At 36.7% G+C, this 26813-nt stretch overlaps 4 protein-coding genes across 7 annotated transcripts; 3 read left to right on the forward strand and 1 right to left on the reverse strand.

Annotated features, from left to right (window-relative positions):
- The first annotated feature begins 10980 nt into the window (after nucleotides 1–10980).
- Nucleotides 10981–14156, forward strand: LOC145237040 (neo-calmodulin-like). The gene is made up of 5 exons (XM_080099751.1): nucleotides 10981–11201; nucleotides 11452–11549; nucleotides 12443–12591; nucleotides 12846–12900; nucleotides 13296–14156. Exons 1-5 carry the CDS (start codon nucleotides 11083–11085, stop codon nucleotides 13454–13456), a joined length of 582 nt encoding a protein of 193 aa, XP_079955877.1. The 5' UTR covers nucleotides 10981–11082; the 3' UTR covers nucleotides 13457–14156.
- A 297-nt stretch (nucleotides 14157–14453) lies between these two features.
- LOC145239067 (uncharacterized) lies at nucleotides 14454–17030 on the forward strand. Its single transcript, XM_080102353.1, has 4 exons — nucleotides 14454–15371; nucleotides 15650–15924; nucleotides 16184–16377; nucleotides 16864–17030. The coding sequence occupies exons 1-4, from the start codon at nucleotides 14454–14456 to the stop codon at nucleotides 17028–17030; spliced, it is 1554 nt and encodes a 517-aa protein (XP_079958479.1).
- A 769-nt stretch (nucleotides 17031–17799) lies between these two features.
- On the forward strand, nucleotides 17800–25538 carry LOC145237038 (dnaJ homolog subfamily C member 5-like). Of its 4 annotated transcripts, none has more exons than XM_080099749.1 (5): nucleotides 17800–18093; nucleotides 18345–18558; nucleotides 19078–19225; nucleotides 20736–20829; nucleotides 24055–24096. In XM_080099749.1, exons 1-4 carry the CDS (start codon nucleotides 17942–17944, stop codon nucleotides 20819–20821), a joined length of 600 nt encoding a protein of 199 aa, XP_079955875.1. In that variant the 5' UTR covers nucleotides 17800–17941; the 3' UTR covers nucleotides 20822–20829; nucleotides 24055–24096. The 4 variants fall into 4 exon arrangements, with proteins under 4 accessions (XP_079955875.1, XP_079955876.1, XP_079955873.1 ...); XM_080099750.1 differs by having other exon boundaries at nucleotides 19078–19216; XM_080099747.1 differs by lacking the exon at nucleotides 20736–20829 and having other exon boundaries at nucleotides 24055–25538.
- A 161-nt stretch (nucleotides 25539–25699) lies between these two features.
- LOC145237041 (putative HIT-like protein slr1234) lies at nucleotides 25700–26705 on the reverse strand. Its single transcript, XM_080099752.1, has 4 exons — nucleotides 26523–26705; nucleotides 26280–26408; nucleotides 26113–26224; nucleotides 25700–25998 (listed from the first exon to the last, which is right to left on the reverse strand). The coding sequence occupies exons 1-4, from the start codon at nucleotides 26616–26618 to the stop codon at nucleotides 25841–25843; spliced, it is 495 nt and encodes a 164-aa protein (XP_079955878.1). The 5' UTR covers nucleotides 26619–26705; the 3' UTR covers nucleotides 25700–25840.
- Nucleotides 26706–26813: the final 108 nt, after the last annotated feature.

Consider the following 26813-nt stretch of genomic DNA (forward strand, 5'->3'; position numbering starts at 1 on the left):
GATGGTGCACCTAAACGCTATACGTCATATTTCAGCAACCGGTCGCATGAAGTTCAACAAACAGCCGCTGGATGTGACGTAAAATGTGCATGTTTACGTCATCATAGGATATGCAAAGAACGGTTTCCACCGCATTGAAATAAAAACTTGTATATTTAGCCATATTAGCCTACACTGGGAAAGGATTTTAAAACAATAATTTTACCTTTACAAAATCCAAATACAGAAAGTAAAAAAAGTTATTCACAGCGCTGTTGTCCGTTGCCCAGCAGATTAGTTTACTTGTTTGCTAAACTTTAAAAAGCCCCCGATATTTGGTTTGGACCGAAGTAAATCTTCCAAGTCAGCATTTTGTCCGAAGAAGAGAGGCTAGTTGATACCAACCAACGTCACACTTAATCCACCACGACAACCGTAAATCTACGTGACGGAAGAAATATTTGAACAGGCTGGGCTACCTACAGGATTTAAATTCCTGTCTAATAAAATGCTGAAGATTCTTTTTAGTGATAAACCGTTTGTGAGGGACAGACTTGGACAACTAGATTTTTTTTCGGTTTTTCAAATTAGATTAGAATTAAAATTAGAGCATATCCTTTTTTTTGCAAATTAGATTAAAATTGGAATTAGAATTTTCTCAAAATCTAGAAATTAAACTAGAATTAAAACTAGAACTAGATTTAAGCCAACCAACTTTAGTTTGTTTCGAATTTAAACTTGTAGATTTGCACATTTAAAACAATATGATTCGGTGCATCTAAAACGTGTTTAAACGGAGCTGAGTGCCAAATTTCACTGATAAACGTGTTTCAGTGATGTTATTTGGTCTTGTTAATTGCATGGTTTTGTGCGCTTTTGTTAAAAAATGCATGCTCAGATTACATGCCTAAAAGTGCCGTGGGACAAACTAGCGATTTTGGGAAAACTGTGAATTAGATTAGAATTAGAATTAGAGCTTACTCGATAATTCTAAATTAGATTAGAACTAGAATTACCGCCATTTTGCTCTAATTTGCCCAACTAGACAACTAGAATTATCTAGTTGTCCAAGTCTGGTGAGGGACGCTTATATTTTTCACCAGGACTCGTTGGTTTTTGTGCTTGGATATACAATTCATGTTGGTCAGTTGCCTTTTGCCAATACAGTAAACCTCGGTTAATGCGAATCCGATTGGACCAAAAAATGTCCAGATCAGGCGAAGATCCAGATTAACCGATGTCGATTAGTTCAAGCCTTATTACATTTCAAATCATTTGTACTTCAAGTTTTGTCAAAATTATACGAAGATCCGGATTAACCAAATACTGAAATTAAACAAATCTCATTTCGATGTATTTGTAAGTTTTAAAGTTCAAATAATGTCTGGTAGAACTTTTACTTCAATGAACGCAATGCGATTCTTTTCACCTTGATCTTTCAGTGAAACGAAAAAGGGGAAACTTTTTTCTTTTTCTCTCGGTTTCGAAACGGCGGGATTGTAAATCAACAATTAGCTTATATGGGTTCCCGCGGCATGGGAAAAAGTTCAAGTGGCTTGAGTGTTTGATTGCTGGCTGATGCAAACAGAAGCTGAATTTGGAGACAGCAGGGGTTAATGTTTGATGCTAGCTAAGCTTATACTACAGCATAAAATGTGACCTTCGTCTTTATGTCGTTTTAAACGAGCTGTTAGTGCTATGTAACAACTAAAAGATATATAGTTCCTGTGTGCACCGTTATGTAACCAGCGTTGGATCACTTTGAATAATATTCATGTGGGAAGGTAAAAAGGTTAAGCTTTGGTTAGTAAGGTTAATAGGTAACGTGATGCTTACGTTTTATCGAGCCCATTTTTTCGTTTATTTCGCCTAATTGTTCAGAATTAGATTGTGTAAAAGGCCATGGTTGTGTAGTTTTAATTGTTGTGGGTTAAATTTTAAAGTGATTTTAGATGTTAAGAAGAGTTTAAATTTTAAGGAGAGTTTCAGAACCTTTAAGCAATTTTTGTAATTTGAAATTGCGTAAAAGCAACAAATAATAGTTTAGCACAGTAGGAGTAGGGGTACTTAAATCTGCCAGCCGCCATTGATAATGTAGACGTTCAAAACTCAAGTGGGCAGTATTGTTTGGCCACGTTGTTGCCCATCTTTACAGAAAACGTGTGTTTCATTTGTTTACAATTAATCAAGCAGAAAGTGGGACGACTCGTTTACGACGTAGCAAGTGAATCACCGTCTGTGACTGAAAAGGGAGAGGCCCTTCTACCTTTATACACATTTGAATGACAAATGTTTAACACCTCGTCTGATGATACACGGGTTTGGTATTTGTACGTTGATTTGTTCCTAAAAGCAAAATAGACATTTGGAATAGTTCACTTTAAAATATTCAACCAATACCTTATAATGTCTAAAAAACTTTTTCTGTCTGTGTAAATGTAATTTACAAATCCAGGGCAGTCTTGTGGTCTAAATGCACTTTGTTAGATGAGACAAACACATAAAAGTGCTTACCCAGCGACGATTCCGCTTAGTCAAGCTTTTGTTTTGACTCAAACACCTCGAAGCGAAAGCGGCATTTTTGGGCGTTTAGCAGTCACGCTTGATGAGCACAAGTCATGCGTGACATAAACCGCGCATGGCTTAGATTCTGTCGAGAATTGGAGGTGCCAGTCAGAACGAGACCAGTATGTTTTTAAGCTTTGCAGTTTTAAAACTGTTCTGCAGTGTCAGGAATGGTTCTTCCAAAAGGAATCCCAATTCTCTTTGTGTTAGAAATAAAAGTTTGTCATTTGGCACGATTTTTATTAGGCGCAAACGTAAACGCCCTTTACAGAAACAGATTTTTTACGTCAGAAGTTATTGCACAAGCCAAAAGGTAAAACGTGTTGGTAGTGAGCCAATTTAAGTAATTTGTCTCAATACAGCCTTTCAAAATGTACGTTGGATCACTTTTCGGTCTTTCGTAGTTGCAGCTGTCTGTGTCCGTTGTGCAGTACATGCAAAACCCGTCCGTTCGTTTGCAAATTTATGCAGGTCTACGTAGTTTCCACCGTAGAGGTAGACAATATGTATGCACATACGTAGCATGTACATAGACTTACCGTGTCTACATACTGTAAATAATTCTGTACATAGATCGTGTTTACATCCGTGTTGATCACGTTTATCACTGTTATAGGTACTTTGGCGCTACACAGCTACTTTTTTGAGTGTTTGAAATGTGTGACGTGAACAACTTACTACAAAAAAGCAATGCACGGTTGTTTTTGCTTTCAAAGTTTCAAATTAGTTCGGTTGGTTGGGTTTTATACTTAATGTGGCATTTAGCTCGCTCGCTCGAAGTTACCTACCTATCAGATAGCGTCACGTTTTACACAATGCTAAGTCGAACATTTTCAAGTGTACCTCTTGACTTTTTCGCTTGAACGACGCGGGACAAGCTCACGCCTTTCGACATGACGCGTGCTTGTCGTTGACGAGTGAGATTTAAATGATGGTAACACGATATGTTACTCATCCTATATATGGTAGCATCACCAGTGTTAAAAAGGTGTAGTGCACGTAAAAATGTGTTCTAGTGTAAAACTTGGTAATTTTAAGGTCTGTCTTAGTTTGCAGGGGTTATGTGGGATTTCGTTAAACATGTTTGCTAAGGATTTGATTTTCTCAACATAAATAGCGCAAAAGCATATTTAGGGTCCCGGTTTTACTAGTTTTGCACGTAAAAAGCGATCCAAGTAAGGTGCATCAAGTATAAAAAGGGTGTTTGAAAGTGTTTTATGTTGAACTTGTAGCACATACTTTGGTGAGTAAACCAGAACAGTATAATTTACACGCTTCTTGTATTAAGTTAAGCTACTGTTTTGTGAGCATTCATCCACTTTATCGCCTTTTATCCGCCTTAATATACTTCAGTGCACGTGAATACAATGACTGTCATCGCGCCTCAAAATTTGGAACGATAACTCTATCACCCACCAGACGCCACAAACCAATGCCATGTTTACTCAACGGACATCAAGCGCAACAAAAACGTTCCTTTCAAAAGTCAATATTCTTCCGACTTAGCTCATCTTGTTTTGTTGTTAAGCACAGTTTGAAAATCCTTTTGTCGGATTGAAGATACATACTGGATAATATAGTGGGTATCTTCCGTATGGCCAACAAGGAACAATGTAAACAGATCCACGGTTGATTTAGTCCGAAGCCAATGGATCAGTGTGCTGGCAAAGCGGAGGTCTTTTTGTGGCAGTGATCGATACATATTTACACTGGCCAGGCCCCGCACACCAAACTTGAGCAGCACAGAGTCTTGTCAGTGTATAGGGCCAGGCAGTGGTTCTTAGCATGTTAGTAGCTGGGGTGTGATGGTGCCCAATCATTGGGATTAAATTATTAGTTACTCTCGAAAAATACAGGGGAGGCGGGTGTGGGTTGAAAACAAGGGCTGCTAAGGTCAACAATCACTGGGTAAAGTTAATGGCAAAGCCTGTTGGTTATGTGTTTGGGTCGCCGTTCTTACTTTTGTGGCTTACGTTTTTGTACCGTACATGACTTTTGGCAACATTGATTTTAGGCAGTGTAGAAGGGCATGCTTTTGTAATGCTTTATGTTCTTATAGCCTTATAGTTTTGATTTGGTGAAATAAACACATGAGGTTAGAGATAAAAGGGCTTGAATCAGCGTCTGTTTTTAACATGAAGAAGGTAAAAATGTGTTTGTTTGTGCCTAAATTAGAAGGCACATTTTTAGCGATTTTTCTATACTTGTCGGCGGGCCGCATAAAAGATCTTGTCGGGATGGTATATTGCAAACTACTGTGTAAAAAATTTGGTTTAGGTAATCAAGAACAGCATTTGTAGCACGGGACAGATAGATGATTTTCAGCACGTTGTAAAGCTTGCAGGTTTCTCCGTAGCAAATTACTGAAAGTAACTCTCTGTTGAGCTTAGACGACAGCCTAAATCAGCACAAAATTACGTTTGCCATTGCGCAGCACAGGTCGGTTGGTCGCTGCCTGCAAAATTTATCTGCAACTCGATCCTGTATTCCTTATCGGCTCATCTAAAGACGAATTGAGATTTTAGCTAAGATAATTCCTCGTGGCATTTACTTTTCTAAGCCGCCTTTCCGGGACGTCCAATTACCAGCTTTGATTACCAATCTCCTTTTCCGATTTGCACGTAATGCCTATAGGTTTTCGTTGATTTGGCAAAGCCATTTATAGACAATGAGGACACTATTTGGAGACTAATCTATTAGGCCGCTGAAATTTTAATGAGGTAGCAAGTTTGCTTGTTCTGCGATTGTAGCAAGCGTTTGCTTTACAATCTCGAGTTTTCTGTCAAACGCAAGACTTGTTACCAGGAACGTTGGAGCACTCGGGGAAATTATAATGATCTTTAGGGTCAAAGGGCGCTTGACAAGATCGCTGCACTGATAACCCTACGTCCCAGCAAACACCTGCGAATATAAGCATTCTTTTGCATCTGTTGGATGTGTCAATCATGTCCTAACCTTAAACGCGACCATAAAATTAATTATACTTTTTATTAGTCCAACTTCGTGAAAAAAGTTTCTTTTAGAAATGAGATTATAAGATTATGAGACAATTTGGTTACTTTAGCGAGAAATAACAAGGTTCGCACTACAGAGCATATTGCAGTGACAAAAGCTAGATAAAAGCCCGTTTCCTCGTATTTTATCCCTCGTTGACATTGAAAGAAATCCAGCATCGTTTGTACGACGGATCGGATACAACCACATCCGAAGTCGTTAGAAAACCAGACGTAACTTAGTGGTGGCATATCGTCAACATTGTGCACAACAACCCGTGATTTTGACTCTTGGACCTGTCTGTTCACGGTCGCTCAGTCGTTTGTTGTCCTTCAAACGATGCGTGAATCCGACGGAAAAGAGAATCGTTCCAGAGTAGGGGTTGTCTGCCACAGGTTTGGCTTCGGAAATCCGCCTTCCAAACAAGTTGCAGACTTTCTTTTCTGCACCTATTTCTTGGTACCTTGCGTGCAGTATTATTTTTGCTCATATACTGGTCTTATTTTAAAGTAATTGTAATTCGTAAACTATTAAAGATTGTTATTACAGAAGTATAGACAAGAGTAAACATTTTGGCGTTTTGGAACGTTTCTGTAGGAGACGGAATGAATTTTGTTTCAAAAATGAACAGACAATTGCAGAGGCATTTTACAGCGATCGCAGAACTTTTTAGACCGGAGTTTTTCGCCGTAAAAGCGGTTCGGAAACGAAGCGGTTTTGTTTTTCACAGTCGGCGGTTTGTTTTACAGTTTTCTGCCTACTTGGTAGACTTTCTCAGAACCACTTTGCTCGCGGACAGTCTGTTTACAGTTTTACAAAACCGCGTGTCAGCCTTGTTAATTATTGAAAGGCAAAAAAGGTTTTACTCTGGAGAAATCAAACCCTGAAATTACATTAGTTGTAATCAGGTTCCGATGCTTTTTGTGATTAGAAGAATTTAATGATTTAGAAACGTCAAAAAAGAGTAAGTTCTTCGCGAAAAGATGTTTGCAATGTGCAGTCTATTTGAAGCATACTTAGTAGGTACACTGGTAAACGAAAATTGGTTTTAAGTTAAACGATTATATGGGGATGCATCTATAGCGTGTCATCTAGATTTTCGAATATTGTTCAAGGCTGTAAAAAGTGTCTACTTTCGCTATGAATCTAAACGCACGGCCGTCGAATTGCATTTTTTGTCTTATTGAAGTATCGTCGTTCATTGGAAGGCAAACTTGATGACCGCATTAGGAAGTCTCGTAGCGCAGGCCCGAGGGCAATACACGTTAATCTCAAATCCCAAAGCAGCGCAGACTGCTCTAGTGTTTAGAAATGGTTTCCAAAACTTAAGTCTCATAGCGCAGTTCATTACGCGGTCATTTGGTTCTGGAAAAAAATAAAAAAATGTCTTATTCAAAATAAATGTATTTTTCTGCGCTTTTTTAATGCAACTAAAGTTTAATGTTGACCTTAAACATTACACACTTTAGGGTTTAGGCGAATTTATGTTTTCAAATTTTCATTCTCGTAATGCACAATTGCTTTGCTTAAAGGACTGCAGACACTGAGAAACTCCTTATTTGATTCTGTTCGCACGCACCATGTTTAGATGCTGCACCCACAGAAAGTAGTTGGCCGGCTCTTGTAAAAACGTCGTGATTACATTAATTGACGGCAGCGAGGCGCGTTTAATGGGGTTGCGCGGGTTCAGAACCTTCAATCCAATTCAGCTTAGAGATAGCGTCAATTAGGCTACGCAAACAAAACCATGTTAAGCAAGGCTACGTAGGGTGTAAATAGTCAACGAGGTGTAACAACAAGAGATGGAGTTGCAGTGATACAAGTTAGAATACTGTATTTTTCTTATTCCTTGTACTTGTTTTCAGTCAGTTACGGTTAGTTTGTAAATTATTTATTGTTAGACATGGGGTTTAACTAAGCTATGGGTAAATGTAAATGTGGCTCCTGAAAGAAGTTTAAACTTTGGCAGCTTAAAGCTATTGCAAGAGGTGAACCGAAGGGGTTTAGGTCAAAGTCACACTGTACAATCGGTCACTTATCAATTTTGATTCATTTGTTTTCAATCCACTGCAGCAATGTATGATCGCAAATGACCAACTCATGGTACAGCGTACATAACCTCGCGGTGTATTTGTTTTCGGTAAACATATTTGTGACGCACAGATTAGGCCCGGTTACCGAGCAAAAATGTGTTCCACTGATTAACATTTACGTCTGTGCCAAACAACCAAACCATCGTACCAAAGAACTTTAGTTGTGTACCCTGTTGCATCGAAGTTGTTTGATTAAAAACTTAGCTGAAAGTGTCAATTTTAACTAGTTTGTGATTAAGTATGGCATTACTTGTGTCTTAACAACTATTATTTCAAGACACCGTAACTATAACCGTTAAAAATGCATTTATAATTTGGTGTTCGATATTTCTCATAATACGTTCATTATGTCAACACAAACCCGAAAAAACGTCATACTGGACCACTATATATATACAATACACGCCCTAGAAGCCCCCTTCGTAACGTTTATTTTAAACCTACAAAGTTAGAAAGTTGATTGATAGCATGTACACTGCTAATTTTCGATTGGCTCAGCCGACGCTTCACAAACGTTTATGACGTCACAGAGATTGCTTGTTGTCATTCGTTACGTCACAAACTACACAGCAGTGAAACCGTGGCATTTAGACTTTTTTCACGAGTGCGTAGTCGTATTTCAGTGGTCGATGTATGTTGAACAATTAATCATATGTTAATTCCGGTCATTGTTCGGTCACAATAATGCTTCAGCGCGCATTTGCTGCAGCGTAAACGGTAATGAATGTATTGGCAATGTAGGTTAGATGAAAAAATCAATTGTTTTTCGGTCTGGATTTGATTTAGTATGCTGGAAAGAATTTGCCGGTGTTTTTTAAAGAAATATTTGAGTGGCAACAATACACTTGTTTTCTAGTGAATATTGCTAGTTGAAATTTGTCAGTTAGTTTGGTTGTTGCAGTTGTAACAAGTTTTGTAGGCCTTGAATGTTGGTGTAATATTGGTGCCAGCATATAGCAAAAAATCGTGGAGAAATCAGTATTTGAGGTACTACTGGACTAAGGCTTTGTAATGGGTACTGATATTACTTGATTTCCAAACGGGAGAAAACCGGTTGAATAAAACTGCTTTTGGAATCCGGACTAATAAACCTTGATTGACATTTCCCATTAACCAGCGATTTCGCTCGTTTGAAGGAATCGCTATTTGAGTCGGGTCAATATTTGTGCAGCGAAAATAACATGACAGACGTACGCCGACCCGTCTGCCTTTCCATTGTTACACAATAGACGACGATTGTTTGGTCAACAAAGCACGCAAAATTGCCAACCTATGCCGTATATTGTGTTAAAGCTTTTGGGCCAAATCGTTTTACCGAGTACGGCACTTAGGTGCTTGACATAAAATGTGAAGTATCGTTTCGAGTGGAGTGTTGCAGAAGAGCTGTCTGACTCTACCATTAATCGTATGGTATTATCTAAATTTAAGACTGTTAATATCTTTAAGACTGTAATAAAATCTGTTAATATACAGCAGGGGTGGGCAACGTTTGTTACTGTAGGGCCAATTATAAATGTCAAAATTGCATCGCGGTCCGCACATGTGCATAACACAAAGTGATTTTGTTCGTTTCTTACCAAATGTGCGTAACTACAAGTATAATCCGTATTTGATTCTAGCCACATTTTGACAGATCGCAGAAAACTAGCACCAGGCGCATTAATCAGGGCAAAAATATGTAATAATTGGACTCGTTTGCCAGTACTTTTGAAATCCAAACATCTCTGCGGGCCGCACAACCTTTAATGAAGGGCCGCAGGTTGCCCACCCCTGATATACAGCAATTACAAGCGCTTAGTAGGGTTATTTCAATGATTATTTCTATTTGTACAGAATGTTGCTTGCCAGGTGGTTGAGGTAATTTTGGGTATTTTTGTTTATTGAAAAACGTTGCAGTAACCTTAGAGCTAGAGCTACGATAAACGCCTTCTCAAGCTAAAATTGCTTAAACCAGAACAGCGGACAAGAAAGTACAGCTCACTTTTGGATTATTTTCAACTGCAAATGACCGATAAACTGTAATTTGCGAGGGTTAATTGACAGTTTACATCGCCGCCGCAATGTTTTTAAGCCTATTTTTTATGTACGAACCAAAATTGATCTTTAATGCGCGAGCATTTGCGAAGATATGCAAGCATTTTAGGGCACAATTTATTTGCTACTAGAATATGTTAAAAGTTGTGACCATCTCGCCATGTCAACTAAAACGATTGCAAAATTAATTGAGGTTTAAATTGTAATCGAGTTATTTACAAAACATATTTTGAAGCTATGTGTTTTTTGACCAAAAAAGAAAATGTACCTATAAACCGACACTAAACAACACAAAAAACGCAAAATATTAGAACTAACTTACTTTTGTGTAATTCGCTGAAAAGGCCAGTTCTCACATTTCAATTAAGCGATTCCTGTGGCTTTCGAATTCCGTGTAGCTTCACGCCTTGTACACAACCACATTTTCCACTAAGAGCGCATTTCAGCTGAATGCTAACACGTTTATATTAGAGGGAGATTAAATTTCTAAAGAAGGTCTGATATGAGTTGTTAATTTTATTTGGTCATTTGCAGATTTTATGCGACAGGTTCAACTCTACGTTTTGGACAAACATACATTGGGTGTAATTTCTTAACACATTAGTCTCTAAAATGAATAAAAGGAACCGTTCTCAAATATAGATTTTCGAGCAAATGTCACAGTTTTTTGGCTTGATTATCAGTACATAGCCTGGAGGTCGTCTATCATCTTGCGGAATAGGGTTTACACTTGGGTGGCGAAGCGAAGGCAATTACACGCTCACCGACGCACGTAACTAGCCGGAAAATCTAAATGCCACAGAAAATCGAGAAAATTCTTCAAACTGTCACACACTACCAAGCATATGCTGTGATGCATTTTTAGTTGCGACTAAAAGGGACTTAAATAGTATCGGGATTTTCCTTGGTTAATAAAGAATCAACCCTATACTGTTTTTTTATTCACTGTCGTGTACAAAAAGTAATTTAAATGTCACTTTTTACAATTATGTTTGTACTATAGTTAACTGCACAAAACTCGCTTAAACCTTTTTTTAACGAGCGGGTAAAAAACTGTAGTAATGTTGAATGGTGTATAACTCAAAATGGAAGAATTCGATTTTTGCGAGGAGAAAACGGAACGTGACTTTTTTGTGTTGGCTGACGTGCTGGAAATTGCGTCTTTTTACGATTCCTAGAAGTTTGTTTATTGCGAAACTTCGAATGTGTATCAGAACTACAACGCATTTATGCTAGTCCATCAAAATAGATTTGTTTTTACAACTGTTCTATTTTCAATCCATGCTTAACAATACGTTAACGCCAAACATATAATACAATCTCGTATTTTCCAGGTGAAAACTAAAGTAATACATTTATACACTGCATTCTTAAAGCAGGTTAAGTATCTATTTTCTATTGTATATCCTGCCACACGATGGCGCAAGAGAAAGCGCGTCAGTACAAGAGACGATTGCGGGACAAGATTCGATACTGTAGCAATGTTAGCATTCTCAGTACCATGAGTGTCGGTTCAGAAGCCAACTGGAAAATGAGGTACGAATCTTTGTGGCCATATTTTGTCTGTTTAAAGGTTTAAAATTTTCTGTTTTTTCGCACTTAGTTATGGTGCAACTTCAGGTTAAATTGTAAAGATTATAATTCGTATTTGAACAAACAATTTTATACGAGTTGCTGTTAGGAATGCAAGTTACAACCAACTTTTCTTAAAGTGTTTAAACACAAAAAGTGTGCAAAATAACTTTAAAAGTGAAGCGCTTTTATAAAAAAAATATTTAAATTTCAGGGTTCCTTCTTTGCGAGCCAATCAACTGCCTGAGGAATTGCTGGAAGTTTATGAAGAAGCGTTTTACCTGCTCGATCCGAATGATACAGGAGCCATCAGTAAGTTAAGTGTGCCATAGACTTATTTGAAAGGACTATAGTCATAGGGTTGCCATCGACATGGAACTCGAAATAAGGACACACGAACAATTGGACTTTCATGTCAAACGAAACAAACGTTTTTGAACAAATCTTTGCATTTATACGAGCCTTGACATATCACATGTCATATTTCTTATTGCCAAGGAACAATCTGTTCCAACTCCTTGTTCGTAGGAAACACGTATAGCATCTCACGACAGCCCAGGTCTAGGTTTACTTTTAGCAGAGATTTGACTTGTAATTGTTAAAAAAATTTTAAAAGTTAAAAAGACAAAATAAGGACTCAAGTCAAAAACAAGGACAGTTCTTAGAAATAAGGACAAAAACTTTTTCTAAGACATTGCCCTTCAAAATAAGGACAAATCTTAGAAATAAGGACGGTATGGCAACCCTGACTATAGTGCTTAGTTCAAAAACACTCGCACAACTACCTATTCAAAATTAACGCGTACTGCGAATACATATTTAAAGCTCACAGTATAATATACAGTTGTATGAGTTGTACGCGGGCCCAAGCCCATCCTAAACCCGGCTCACCCGATTTTTTTTAAAATGAAGCTTTTGGTGAACTTAACGACACAAATGAGATAAAAGTCAGACCCGCTTGTTTCAAGCTTTATTTTGAACTCTGGGTCAAATCCTATCCGAAACTGGCCGACCCAAAAAGCCCGGCCTGACTAACATATTTGCAGTTAAACATTAGGAATTGGTCTTTCTAACTACGTAATGTATGCATGGGTGCACAGCATTTTAATCATTATACGCCAGAACTAATGAGTGCAATTAATTGTATCAGGCCTGTCAACATATCTTAACAGCACTGTAATTATAAGCTATCCAATTGTACAAAGGTGAGAAGGAAGTTGGAATTGTGATGAGGGCTCTCGGACAAGATCCCACCGATGAGGAAATACACAACCTTGTTCAGGAAGTCGACCGCAGTGGCACCGGTTGCCTCAACTTTCAGAACTTCCTTGCGTTCTTGTCTCATATAAGCCAGGTAATAAGGTTTTCAGCAGATGTAGATTTGAGCTTTTCCCGTGTTTTTTTTTAAAGCAAAGGTGGCAATATCTAAATATACAGATAAATTCTGTTAATCGAATAGACAACTTACCAAGTTTTTTTATGCGAATAACCGGACTTTGGGAATAAGTTGTTTTCATGGTTTCAAGGTCACGTTGAAATTATAATTGGATTTGGTATTAGGATGTATAAGGATTTGGTATAAAATTAACCGTTCGTTTTACCTTTTAGGATGAAGACCCTGACGAAGAATGGGAGACAGTTTTTGAAAGGTTCGATAGAAATGGTAAGGTGTTGTTTCTGGTAAAAAAAAATGTTTGAAACAAAATGCGTTTAGAGTTCGACATGTAGGCCTATACTTAATAGCGGGGCTCGTCAAACTGTTTTGCTCTTCACACGGGTTATAACAGGCGTATTTATCTGACCGTTTTTAATGATTTTAGTGCATGCAAAATTCATTACAATTCATCAGTCATGGTGCACAATTAGTGAGAATTTTTGGGTTGTTTTGACGCTGTAGGGTAAAACACCTAGAGTTGATAGCAGGCAACGACATCTTTGTTTTTGACATTTTTTGCAAACGCCCAACTGAATATGAAACCATTTTGTCTTTGTTGCTGTTAAAGTCCTTTGGTAGTTTGAAAACATCAAATGATTAGTGTGATGTATGTTTTTCTGCAGGTGACGGTTATATTGACGAAAACGACCTGCGCAAAACTTTAATCGAGCTTCGGCTGAAATTTACCGATGCCGATGTTGAAGAAATGATTTGCGAGTTTCTTCCCAACAAAGCTAAAGTGAAGAGACTCGACTTTGACGATTTTCTGAATATTGTCACTTGACATGGTCCGCAAGTCTTTGGTTTTATACGTGGGCAACAGTTGAAAACAACTGATTGCTTCGTTGCAATTTGCTATGTGCATTTGTCATTGTGCTGAAAGGGCCACAAAATATTGCAAATACAGTACCAAGGCAGTTAAGTTTTTTCATAGTCATTCTGAACTAAATGGTCTATTTTTTGTAATGTGGGTATTATCATTTTGCATCAGTCAGTTTTTTAAAGTTGCAAAGGTTTTTTCAGGACCTTTTCAATACGTTGCGGTGCTATCGTGAGTTTGATATTGCTTTATTGTGTTATATTGCCTGTCGTTATTTTCTGAAACGATCGAACCTGCCATGCTTTTTTCGAAAAAATGCAAACAACCCGAAAGCGCTGCATGCACAGCTTTTGTGTGCATCTTGTTATACATTCGAAAAAGTTTGTTTTTGTGAAATCATGTTGATCGTCACAATCATTTTTTGTACTTCATAGCAAGTTAAAAAAAAACGTGAAGGAATATCTTATACTGAACTTATTTACCCATATTTTGAACTCGGCTTTTAAATTGCTGAACTGTGAGGGTAAAATTATTGTTTGAAAGCACTTAATTGGCGCGTATTTGACAATGTATTTATACCGTTGGTTGAATGTTTAAAGTTGCTTCAATGCGTTGGTCGCAGTTCTACACTAAATAAAAAAATCACATGGGGCATAAACTTAAATTACATTTGTTTAAAATTTCAATCCCATTAATATGATATGATAAGTTATTCTTTGAAGAACTCTGCACTGTCCACCACGCAAACTACCAAGTTTGCCAGTTTATATGGGCCATAAATATTCTTGAAATACTTCCCTGAAATAATAATCAGTTACAAATGCATGCATTACTCCAAACAGCAATATTGTAGCCCAGACATTTGTTTATTTTATCTTGTGACATAACGGTTCTTATTGTTACGTCAGAACTGGTTATTGACAAGGATTTTTGTGACTTAACCTAATAAGGAAAGGTGAAAATGGGGTCAAACTGCATTGTGGTGTACATTCTGGCACTGGTTTTCAAGTGTCGGCAACTCTGGAATCGTAATCGGAAGTACCATGTGGAACTCTTGTTCTTGATATGTGTTGTTGTTCTAATTCCTTGTTCCTACGGAAATCTGCTAAATTTGGATGGAGCACCAAAAAAGGAATTTCCCCACAAAAGTTGCGCGTTTCACGATTTTTCTACGTTGTGTCGGTTAGCACGTGCTAGACGCGACGCCCAACTGCTGACAAAAGACTCCACTGAGCCCGAAAAGTCAGCAAAAGATTTGGAAAATATAGAAGATCTGCGCGATCTTACAAAAAAGGTGTTTAAACCAGATTCAAAATCATCCAGCAAAGCTAAAGAATCAAGATCTGGTTTGTTGTCCGAGCGATTTCGTACGAGATGGCGTTACCAGAACGGACGATACTTCAAGCTACCAACGTGCAACGCCACTGTTCCGCCGGAAATTAACATCACAACAGCACCAACTGACCTCATTTCCGGGCCCAAACCTAACTTCAAGACCGTTCCAATCTCGCCTGAAGCTCGTATCATGCTGCTCAACTCCCATAATGAAGCAAGAAGAAATGTCGTCCCTGCAGCTACCGATATGCGGTATATAACATGGGACGATGAATTGACGTGGATAGCCGAGAGAATGACTAATTCCTGTAACGTTGAGGAAAGAAGTGTATTTAATTCTCTTCTTAGTGGATTTCCAACGGCTGATATTGTGCGCCATAGTGCTTTAAATGCTGAAGTCGGGTTCAATTGGTTCGCATGGAGGGGGCTAACAGACTTGCCGTCGAATTTTGTGGAAACGGTCATGTATGCTTGGATGTCTGAAGAAGAGCATTATGACTTCAAAAACGGAAGGTGCAGGTCGGTCTGTCAGCATTTCCTCCAGGTAAGGGAAACCAAAAATACAGTAAACCTTCGCCGAATTCGGACAAAACTTGAGGTACAAATGATTTGTAATGTGGTAAGGCCTAAACAAATCGAAATCGGGTAATCCGGATCTTCGCCTATAGACAAATTTTTAGGTCCAAACAGGTCCGAATTAACCGAGATTTCCTGTATTTCGTAATACCTTTATCACCAGCTCATCAGGGTTTTCTAATTTTTGAAATTCCAACTTTGCAGCATATAGTCAAGCCGCTTCCCTAATTCATAAAATAAGTGTAGATTATCTGGGCGCAAACCTACAAGCTTGGTTGCTCCGCATCATTTTGTCAAAACTATGTTATCAACGGCATCGAATGGCAAGACACTTTACTATTGTTATGCGCGTATGCCCCAAGAGGGAACGTTATCAATTACTCAAAACGAAAAGCAGCAAGGATGTCGTATGGGTCTCCTCTGAAGACGAGATTTCCGTACACTTACGGACCCACTTGCGCGGACTGTGGCGGTTCCGCGGAAACTCGCATGTGGTTTTTAGGAAACGAAACTGCGGACACGTAAGCATAAATGAATAGAATAAAACTTGAAAATCTGCTGTTTTTCATAAAGCTGAATAAGCTTTTATTTTAATATAGACTTGTTATTACTATTTCGGCGTATTTTTTACTTATTTTCATGACTATTTTGTCAATAATGGCAGCAACAGCCGAGTGATATGTAAAGACCCCCTAAGTTATGGTTTAAATTAAATTCAACGTACAGTTTTGCGAAAAATCGGGCCTGTCTAACCACCGGTCGAGCTTTTTATACCAACAGAAACAATTTTGTTTCCACAACGATTCGACCCGGCGATGCTGCAGGCAAGGCTGGGCCTTCATTTGATTACTGTGAGGAGAAACTTTGCCACAACTTGGACAGGGACAAAAATATCAACTTTAAAATTCCACCCAACCCGACCACTACCACATTTTCGTGGACGACTACAATAGGCCCGGAGTTCACAACGCAAGGTAGGCTAAATTTTAGTTTCAGGGGGGCATGGATTGCCATTTTATAGGCCTTGAGACTTTTAAGTTATTTTATATGTAGCAAGTTTTTATATTGGTTATTTTTAGTGTTTTAGAAACCGAATAGCCAAATACTAATTCACAATACCCCTAATTGTCCTAGTTACACTTGGGTTTGTTTGTTTCAGTTTTATCCTCAATAGGCCGACAACCCTTCCCTTATAGCAGTTTCTGGTTACGTAGTGTAATGATTTCGCAAACTGATGCAACCCTGCGTATCAGAGGTGTTGACTAAAGTTTGTCGAACTTATTTGGTTTTAACGGAGCCTATAGGTTGAAGCAATACCACTTAAGTTTCTTGGTCAGTAAAACTCACGCAGGCGTGAAAGGATTAGAACCCATAACATTACCTTTGGATGTGTTGTGCGGTTGTCAACCACGCGGCTTTATTTGAACGACAATACTATAGATGTATTGTTTGCTTTTTAGGTTGTCGGGACCCAACCGACATCGAAGTTCAATTAGAAAAACCTGACATTGATATCACAAACCCAACTGTAACACCCGGCAGCGGATCATCGCGCCTATATCTTGATTTCAAACTACTACAACACATTTATGTGATTTTTATCTTCCTTTTAATAAACACATTTTGATGTTTTTTCTTTAAGGAAGGGGTGTGCAGTTTTACGCCTGGTTGGTTTTTTAAGAATCACGTGCCGGCTGGGCAATAAGCAGTCATGCATAACTAATTAGAAATAGCGTTGAAGGTTCCTCTCTTCTGGTTGTAAAGTTTTTGGCTTGTGGGGCGTGTTCTATTGTTTTTAGTGTTGTTGAAGCATGTATTTATATTATAATATGCTTCAGGTATGCAGAAAAAATGTGTTTAAAACTCCCTGCGAAAAATGAAAAGTTTGTTTGCGATAAGCTGCAACTCGCGAACAAAATTTAATTTTGATTTCAGTTCGGTTGTTACGCAAGACGATAAGACATTGCACAAGAGATGTAAGGTGTGCTATTTAAAATTCTGTTTAGTCAAAGTATGAAAGACCTACAACGACTTGAAGCAAAATGTTGTGCAATGTTTGTGAACAAAAATTATCAAATGTAACAGTTAATGTTAAAAACGTACAATAAGATATCTTTTGAATTGGGTACTTTGATGATAGGCGTTTATTCAATGATCAAGTGAGTTATATGCAGTAAAACACTTTATTGCACACTGTAATGCATTATCTTTAATCTTTGCAATCTGTAATCTACAACAGAAAAACACCTATACAAAATGCAGTGGCGGCTCATTGCTGATGGCTTAAATCTAAAACTAGCTAATACAACAAATGCTGGTACAACTGTTTCTTGGAAGGGTTTCAACTTCTTTTCTAGCTTTATTGATATTACTTGTCCTTCAAGTATGTCTTGCTTGATATTTATATGCAGTCTTTAATTTTGTAGATTTGATTATCAACTACAATCAAACAAATTTTTATCCATGGTTGTTGAGAGTGTCAAGTAAAAGTAAAAATACACCATTTATAAACTTATCCAATAATACCTTGTGTGAGTTATGGCTGAAACTCCAAACCCCAGAGGGCCTGGGGATGCCCACGCTGGTCCTGGAGGGCCTCAGAGAAAGCTTTCCACAAAAGGAGAGTCTTTATATTTAACGTTGGAACTGGAAAAAGGTGCAACACCTGAAGAGATTAAAAAGAAATACAGGTGAAAACCTTTAACAGCTTCTGGCTTGTTGGATAGGCATTTTTTGCCAATAAGTTTCATAAGTTATTAATAAGTTAAAAACATAAGAATTACATAGGTTTACATCAATACAAGGGGATGTTTTTTTGTGTTTTATGTTTTAACACTCTTGTTCTGTAGAAAATTTCATGAAGCGAAAATTGTGAAAAACATGTATATCGCAAAGTGATTTTGTCCAACTTACAAGTCCAACTTTCATTTTTGGTTTTTAGGAGGTTAGCCTTAAAGTATCACCCAGACAAAAATCCCAACAACCCAGAGGCCACAGAGAAGTTTAAGGAAATCAACAATGCTAACAAAATCCTACAAGATGGGAAAAAGAAAGAAATCTATGATCAGTATGGATCAATGGGACTCTACCTTGCTGATATGATTGGAGAAGACAACGTCAAAACTTATTTCGCCCTGCAATCACCTTTTGCTAAGGTAAAGTTGCTTCTATTCACACATGTTACCAAACAAATGTGGACATATTTCATGCTACCATACACATGTATGTGAAAATGTATGTTTTTTGCTGCTGTGCATTGATAAAAACTTTTTTGCTACAAATTTGGCTTCTAAAACAAGTGTTAAACGTTTTTTTGGATTCTTTGAAGATATATTAAAAGCTAAGTAGTCATACATCGGATGTTTTGTAGACTCATTGCATGTGAACATTCCAAAAGGAGCAAAACCAATGATGTGTAAAGTTAGAAACCAAATGTTTTGATTGGGCACATATTTTGTATTTTATGTACAAAACCATGACATACTGGGCATAGTTGGTAAAATAATAACCCAGGACATGGACATCGTTGGCGAAAAGGCACCTCTGTACCAAACTAATTTTTTTTAACTGATTTTAATCACCCCTGTCAGATATCCTTGCAGGGTAAAGTTGTGTTTTAAACTGGATTGGGTACAAAATATGAGCCAACATTTAAATTTATCCTTTTTCTTTAGTTCCTAATGGGTTTTTGCTGCATCATTACGGGATGCTGTTGTTGCTGTTGCTGTTGTTGCTGTTTTAATTTCTGTTGTGGTAAATGCAAACCCGAAATGGAAGATGATGATGAATTTGTATCACCAGAAGACCTTGAAGGTTTGATAGGTATTTTTTAACTTTCTAACACCACTTTGCTTACAGCTTTCAAACTAGAAGTGATTTTGTTTTATACAATTGCCCCAAATCACAAACAACTAGTCAGAACTTGCGTCGTTGTGGGAATTTTTCTTTTGTAAAATGTTTGTAGTCACAAATATGAGAGTTGCAATTTGTGATGTGAATCATATGCATGTTGTGTTGGGATTTTATGGAGTGAATGCATTCTGTGTGTCATTGTATGTATAAGTGTCAGATTTCACATTCCACTGACAATTTTAAGGTGCATGGAAGTCAAGTCTTTAGCATTTAAAGTACTTCAGCATTTAAAAATATGCTATTTCTCAAAATTTTAATCCTGCTGTTTATAAATCAAAAGGCCACACATAATCTAATTCTTCAAAAAGGCATGAATAATTGATTAGATTGAAAAAACATCAGAATGTCACAGACTTTTAATACTTTTTAAACATTCTACCAGTCTGATGTATATACTAACATTTACAATTGCTTTTCTTTTAATTTAGCTGATTGTTTGTTTATCTATTAAAGAAGCTTGTGTTTTTCTAATCAGCTAGTCTTCGCCCTACTGACCAATTGATTTTTTGTTTTAATTTTTTGGCCTTTTGTAAATCCCCTAAGGGCTGATCTTAGTTAGCTGGTCAATAATGGTAAAGCTTTTTGTTCTTTGAAAGGTAACATCTAGAATCAGGGGCGTATCCAGAAATTTTTAAAGGGAGGGGTCCAACAATTTTTTTGGGGGAAATCCCTAATGACGTCATTATGACGTCATACGTCGTTCAAAACGACGCGTTATGCGGCAAAGCACTTTTTCCGAAATTGGCGATTTCTCTACCCATCTAATTGACAGAAAGAACAGGTAATTTTAGCGAACGCTTGGTAGTTTTCTGTTCGCCGCTGCTATCTAGCTTACTCAGCCAAACTGCAGCTGCAAAATAAGCGTGACTGTCAGGTAATCAAAATCGTTGCTTAAAAAACAGGGTCCAATTTCTAAAGATCTAAATCTCTTGCTGAAGCGGTAATCGTACTGTTAAGTTGCGCCAAGTCATGAATGCACTAAAGGTGGTCCGGACCCCCCAAACCCCCCCCTTGGATACGCCACTGTCTAGAATCATTGGCACACATTTTTGCAACCTTTGTAAATGCTAACGCAACTTTCTGTACATAAATTTCAATTCCAACAAAGTAAATTGATTTGATTTATTTACTGTTTTGCAAATCTTATAACACTGTTAATTTAGCTTAATTGCTATTTTCCTTAAATTGCAATTATAAACTCTCCTAAAAGTGACACTACCCTGTCTTACCTAAATATCTAAAAATGACAAGGACACAATAATTTGCACTCTTAAAATCGTCTACTGTTTTTGTTTACCAGCTATTTCAGTTATAACCACCCTGGCTGTTCATTAGGGGCTGGAGTTTTTAATCTGTCAGTACTGCATGTGTTCATTTTTGCACTGTGTAGTTGTTGTGCTGATGTTAGTTTTAAAAACAGGTGGTGCGAAAAATGGACACAGCGAGGAAAAAACGCCGATCAGTTCCCAGCCAATAAGTCTGGGCCCACCACCTTCATCTGAATAGAAATCTAGGTGATTATTGTTTTCTGCATGGACTTATTAATCGACTTGCACCACAATCGAATTTTGGTATGTTAATTGAAAACACTTTCAGTGTGAAGTTGACAGTAAAAAGAGCACTGAACAAAATGTTAACATGTTTATAGTTTAAAATAGGTCACCATTCAAATTATTTATACTTTAAGACCACCAAAAGTTGTCTGTTCTATACTCCTACTTACACTACAGCAGTATAACCATATCAACATCATTTTTGATTTAATTTCTGATAGCGTTTATTGTAATTTTGTAGCTTAACAAAACATGCCCAAAAATAGTGATTGTTTTTTCAGTGGTTTTGTAATTTACACAGTTTTGGTTGTTAATCAGAAGTGCTACATTGCTAAAAGATATGAATATACAGCCAATTTGGTAGCAACAGCTTATGTAGACATTTGTCATAAAAAGTCACGGAGTTGATCGCTATGAAAAAGCTTGGCAACATAGGTTTAAATACTTTTTTAATCCTAGTAATTTGGTGTCACTAAGACCACTAGAAACATAATATTTTAAAACGTAACAACTAATGGACAATGCATTGGGTGTATGTGGCTCAAATAGCCTTTGCAATCTCCTCGTGAATTATTTAAGAATTTGCCATTGGCGAACACTAATCATCTGCTTTCTTGTTGCTTGTATGACCAAATGCATTAAAATCTCCAAAACATTGGCGACATTTTGTCAAATTTTTAGTATCTGGGCTTGCTACAAATGTTTGATGCTTGATTTTTACAAATGTAACATGTAACTGCTCAACACCATTTATTGAGTTGTTTTCTATTTAAAAAAAAATCAGTTTAGTTTGAGTAAAATTTAACATATCTTACTATCTCATGTGGTGTTTTTATATAAATTTTAAGGGCTCTATTTCAAGCCCTGACTTAAATCGTTGGTAAAATACGTGACAATTGAAAAAATCAAATCAGGCATTTGGCCTTTTCATAGTGTTTGTCAACAAATGAACAATGCTTAAAAAAATACAAAATTGAAAGAAGAATTATTGTTAGTATTGAAATAAAACAAACTTTTGAAAGTAACATAACAAAAGCCTAAACCAAGTTAATATTTTAAACTTTAGTCATATTGCTTTGAATTTTTATGTACAATATATTCTACTTAACATCAGGGATTGCCTGTTGCATGTGAATGACATTTTCTTGCATGTTTGTGGTGACAAATGACATTATAGAGCTTCCTTTAAAGCATGGGTAATTTGCATTCCTAATTATGGTGGCCATTGAACATATTTCAGAACAATCTATGATTCAGCCCATAATACCATTACAATATATTTGTTATCCTTACCAAGTGTAACTGTATCTCGATTCGCAATGTTGGTTGAAAGCGTTGTGTGTAGAAAGGAAAATAACAATCCATTGCGGTTACAAACAAGTTTTCCTGGTAACATATGGGCGTGCGAGAAGCATCCTGCTTTGACGCATTGTTCTCGAAATGTGTTTAAACCCTTTGCAGTGTCTAAAGTTAAACACTAAATATTTATAAATAGTTTATGCAACCAAGTGGTCTTTAAAGTGAATATTCATACTTTTTAAAATTGCCTATGTCAGATTTTTCTTTTTTTGTAATATTATTGTGCATTGAGTATGGGGTTACCGAAGCAAAATTTACTGGTGTTCACACACCAGGATTAGATTCGATAAACATGCTTTGAGTAATGAATGATTTATTTAGTGCATGTCATGTGAACTAGTGTAAGATATACATCTTGTGTGCACCGAAGGTTGTTGGTTAATGATTAAAAAAAACAGCAACTGCATCACACTTTCTTTACACCATGCTTCATGGAATTCTAAAACATACTTTTTCTACATATATAGTTTTTTTCATTTTAGTGATTAGTTTACTTTTGCTCATGTGTATGGGAAATAGGTGCTGCTTTGTCATGCTTAGTGTAAAGACATTTGAACTTTGTATACACTTGCTTTCGATTGACATAGGTTAAACAAACTTAGCACAATAAAATTATATAAGAGTATTATTTACCTTTTTCCTGTGTAGCTTACATTTGAACATGTGTATTTCAAATGGGTGTTGCTTTCTCATGCTAATAGCTTGGACTTTTTGTCACATTTTGGTGTAAATACCATGTGCGGCGATGCACAGCAAAAAGAGGAACGCCCAGAAGTTAAATTTTAACTACAAAACTATTTGCACTAAGCTGGAGGCACAAGATAAACACATGTGGTGTCACGCCTTGGGTTCGCTTCAGTTGGTTAAAAACAATTGGATTTAACATAATGGGGTACACAAACAATCAGGTATCAGTTCACTCGCATTTACATATTTGCTTTTGTTTTAATTTTGTGCTGGCATAAGGTATCCTGCTGTTGATTGTGTGCTTCTGGTCCATATTGTGTCTCATGTTTTGTAACGTACATACAAGGTTACTTCTACTCGGAAGTTACTACTTATGCTCAAATGAACATACTGTATGCTAGCAGACACAATATTTGTGTTTAATCATGAAACAATAATTACCACATTGAGCTCACTATTTCTAATGTATCAAGGACTTATACTGTGATTTTTCAACTACAGAACCTCACTGATATTATATTTTAATATATTTTATAGCAGGGCCCAAGAGGAAAATCATGCCTATCAAGGTCTTTAGTTGGAACTGACTATTTCTTTTCCAAAGTATTAAACAAATATAACAAAACAAGATCAGGAATGGGGAGTTGATAGTTTCAACCTTCTTGTATGACTCCTTCTTGTTAACAATATCAATATACACTAATTTAAATGACTTTTTCATGATAGTTATAGAGTATAAAGTAATTAGTCAATATTAATAGAATATAACTGTTAAAAAATGAAAAAAAAGTTATTGTCCAATCTATGATTTTTTTTACTTTGGGATTATTAATCAAATCACATCAAGGAGTCAGAGTTGAATTTCTGCAACCACTTGATCCAACTCCCCAAGCTTTAAATACAACCCCAATATTCATAGCTACCACTTTTATACATATACAGAGTACATACCACACTTTTCGAATATTTAAAAATTCCTTCAGTTGTTGCACTCTGATTATAAAAAAATTAGCATGGGTAAAGTAATGGAACACTGCAATATGCTACAGTAATTGGACTTGATACCATGCACCTCATAGAAAATTAACTGTATTCCATAATGTGCAATAAAAAGTAAAAAAAAAATATAATGTGTTTCAGTTGATGATGAGGATGACCCTGTAACTAAGCAACCTCAGTCATCAGCAGCTCCGTCAACCAAGGAAGATGTTCCTCTTACTACCGCTGAGTACCCTGTCTATGCAGAATAAGGGCCTTGACAAGTTTGCAGCTAGAGATAGATTTCGAATTTTACCAGTCTGTTTTGAATAAAAGCCATCTTTCTATCTACACTGGAAATATCACAATTTTGAGTTGTGTTTATACAAGGATGCATTGCATTGAACTTATAAAGTAGTAAAGGTTGTTTAAATAGTTGTAGCCTATTAGTTTATTGTTTTACTTATTTCTCTGTTTTTCATCGAAATATGTGGACCTGTCATGAAATCATTCACACTTTTCCCACAAATATAAAAACTTTTGTATTGAGAAGCATGTTAAGTTTTAATAGTTTTATGTGCTATTATTCCTTTCTTGGACTAAAACATGCTTCTAAGATCGGTATGTAATGTTATTTCACGAATATACAATGTATTTGCCAGATATCAGTTGCAAGTCCATTTAGTGAAAGTGTTCTTCATGAATTCCTTGACCTGATTTTGTTATGTATACATTTGTATACCTGTAATGTACATAATATGCATTTTTTGCTGTTCTTGTTTTTAACTCTAGTTTGTCAACGCAATTTGTGGCAGTAAAGGCCTCAGTATTCTGTGTTTCTTTGTTGCCACACTTCAAAGAAAACATAAGTACTTCCTCTAGATTTCTTTCTATTATAAAATAACACTTCTTTTCATAAACTCTTTCTCCTTATTGATTTTTGTCTTCTTTGCATTTGTAAACCGAATTTATAGTTGTAACAGCATTCACACAACAATGAACAATTCCCTGCCAATGACACTCTTTATGAAATAGAACTGTTTAATAGTTTTGTTATAAAATGACAAGTTTCCAACAGCTTTTGTAAAATGCCTAAAAACAAGGCAGATATTTTTAATAGTACCAGTTTAACTGTTGTCTTTCTGTTTGGTCATTCATTTGTGACAATATTATCTGACCAAGCAGCACCTTAACTAACCAATTTTAAGAAACGTTGTGATCTTTTTATAGGTACTTCTACGTTGGTTTACCAAGCAGTGGTGGGATTAAAATTCTATGTCAGCCAGTTGTATCACAAAAGTCATATTTTTTCAGCCGGTTCTGTTACAAAAAGTCCATTGGCAGCAACCAGTAATGCTAACCAGTTCTCTGATCTAAAAAAATAAGACAGTTCTATAGAACCGGTGGGAACCGGCTTAATCCCACCACTGCTGTTAAGCCCTTTTCGACTGTATATGCAAATAATTAAAGAGTATGGTTGCAAAAGTTTGCAATTTTATTGCCTTGCTATACTTTTGATGGTTATTTCAATATTGTTGATGATCACTCTTTAAATGATAACAGGTTTTATCAAAAAATGGTCACTAATACTCTTCCTGTCTCAAGTTAGGTAATTTAATGTGCAAAGTAAAAATCAATTACTCTTTCTTGTGCTCTGGTGATTTGCAGGAGCAAAGAACTTGTTAGGGAAATGATTTTATTGTGTTTCTTCTTGCTTAACCCTAATAAACTTTAGACTTGTCACTGGCATTAAAGCACCCTAATTCAAAAGCCTAATAATGCCAAAGTTTGTTCAGAAAGGAAGAGACAAAATTTTTGAGAAGTATATTTATAAGATGGATTCAACTTCCAAGCTTTATTTGACAGAACACTATTGATGAAAAAACACTTGTTTAAGAACTGTAAAAGGAAACTTCAACCAGTGAAAGGAAACTGTTTTTGCATGAGGTTACCCTGGAGGCCAGCCCATCTGTCGGCCTCCAAGAATATGGATATGAAGGTGGTATACTGATTGTGAGCCGTCCACACCATCATTGATTACAATCCGAAAACCCTCCTCAAGCTTAAGCTGCTTGGCTACTTTTCGGGCTGTGTTAAGCAAATGCCCTAAAAAGCACAATAGATATTGTTGCATTAACTGGTTTTTGTAAAATGTTCACAAAAATATTTTGACTTTAAAACAAGGCAGCAATGTGAATAAAATGTTACTGGAATAATTACCTAACAAAGGAGCTTCGTCATCAGTTGCTTTGCTTAGTTGTGGGACTGGGATTTTCGGAATAACAAGTGCATGCACTGGTGCTTGGGGATTTACATCATGAAAAGCTAAACACTAAAAGTACTGTTTTCAGTTAAAGGCCCATTATGACCCATGCAAGCAGACCCACCTGTTCATCTTCATAGATAATGTTTGCAGGAATTGATTTGTCAATTATTTTGCTAAAGATAGTTGGTTCAGTACCACTGTATTTCTTGGCTGCCTCTTTTGCCCTGCTAACTTCATCGTGTTCACATCTCTACACAAAAGAATATGCATGAGGTCATTTTGACAACGAAAAGATATGAATATTTGCCAAAAAGAAACAATTAATGTTTACGTACAAACAAGAAGAAACACACAAATAACTTACTTGCTGTTGAATACATCCTGTCGCTATTCTCGGCAGAAAACCAACTTGCAAAGCAGACATCAAACGAATACCCACTGCCAATCGTTTTTTATACATGTTTGCCTAATTTTAAAAAATATTTTGTGACTTCAGAAACAAAACAAGTCATCTCGCGAAAGGGTATTACCCGTAACGGTCACGCATGGTCTGTTGCAGAAGAGGGTACAAAACGTTAAGTATAATTTATTAGATTTTGTAAAAGATGAATTTTGGATTATTTTTGCCAGTTTGGACGTCTTTATTAAACAAAAA

Source organism: Phallusia mammillata, chromosome 7 (genome assembly GCF_965637545.1).
Source record: "Phallusia mammillata chromosome 7, kaPhaMamm4.hap1.1, whole genome shotgun sequence".
NCBI lineage: Eukaryota > Metazoa > Chordata > Ascidiacea > Phlebobranchia > Ascidiidae > Phallusia > Phallusia mammillata.

Coding starts and splice junctions, on each gene's coding strand:
- LOC145237040 (XM_080099751.1), top strand. CDS start 11,083: ATGGCGCAAGAGAAAGCGCGTCAGTACAAGAGACGATTGCGGGACAAG. Junction 11,550..12,442: donor GAATGATACAGGAGCCATCA/GTAAGTTAAGTG, acceptor AATTGTACAAAG/GTGAGAAGGAAGTTGGAATT. Junction 12,592..12,845: donor TCTTGTCTCATATAAGCCAG/GTAATAAGGTTT, acceptor TTTACCTTTTAG/GATGAAGACCCTGACGAAGA.
- LOC145237038 (XM_080099747.1), top strand. CDS start 17,942: ATGGCTGAAACTCCAAACCCCAGAGGGCCTGGGGATGCCCACGCTGGT. Junction 18,094..18,344: donor GAGATTAAAAAGAAATACAG/GTGAAAACCTTT, acceptor TTTGGTTTTTAG/GAGGTTAGCCTTAAAGTATC. Junction 18,559..19,077: donor TGCAATCACCTTTTGCTAAG/GTAAAGTTGCTT, acceptor CTTTTTCTTTAG/TTCCTAATGGGTTTTTGCTG.
- LOC145237041 (XM_080099752.1), bottom strand. CDS start 26,618: ATGTATAAAAAACGATTGGCAGTGGGTATTCGTTTGATGTCTGCTTTG. Junction 26,409..26,522: donor CAGGATGTATTCAACAGCAA/GTAAGTTATTTG, acceptor TCTTTTGTGTAG/AGATGTGAACACGATGAAGT. Junction 26,225..26,279: donor TTATCTATGAAGATGAACAG/GTGGGTCTGCTT, acceptor CAGTACTTTTAG/TGTTTAGCTTTTCATGATGT.
- LOC145239067 (XM_080102353.1), top strand. CDS start 14,454: ATGGGGTCAAACTGCATTGTGGTGTACATTCTGGCACTGGTTTTCAAG. Junction 15,925..16,183: donor GGAAACGAAACTGCGGACAC/GTAAGCATAAAT, acceptor TTATACCAACAG/AAACAATTTTGTTTCCACAA. Junction 16,378..16,863: donor CCCGGAGTTCACAACGCAAG/GTAGGCTAAATT, acceptor TTTGCTTTTTAG/GTTGTCGGGACCCAACCGAC.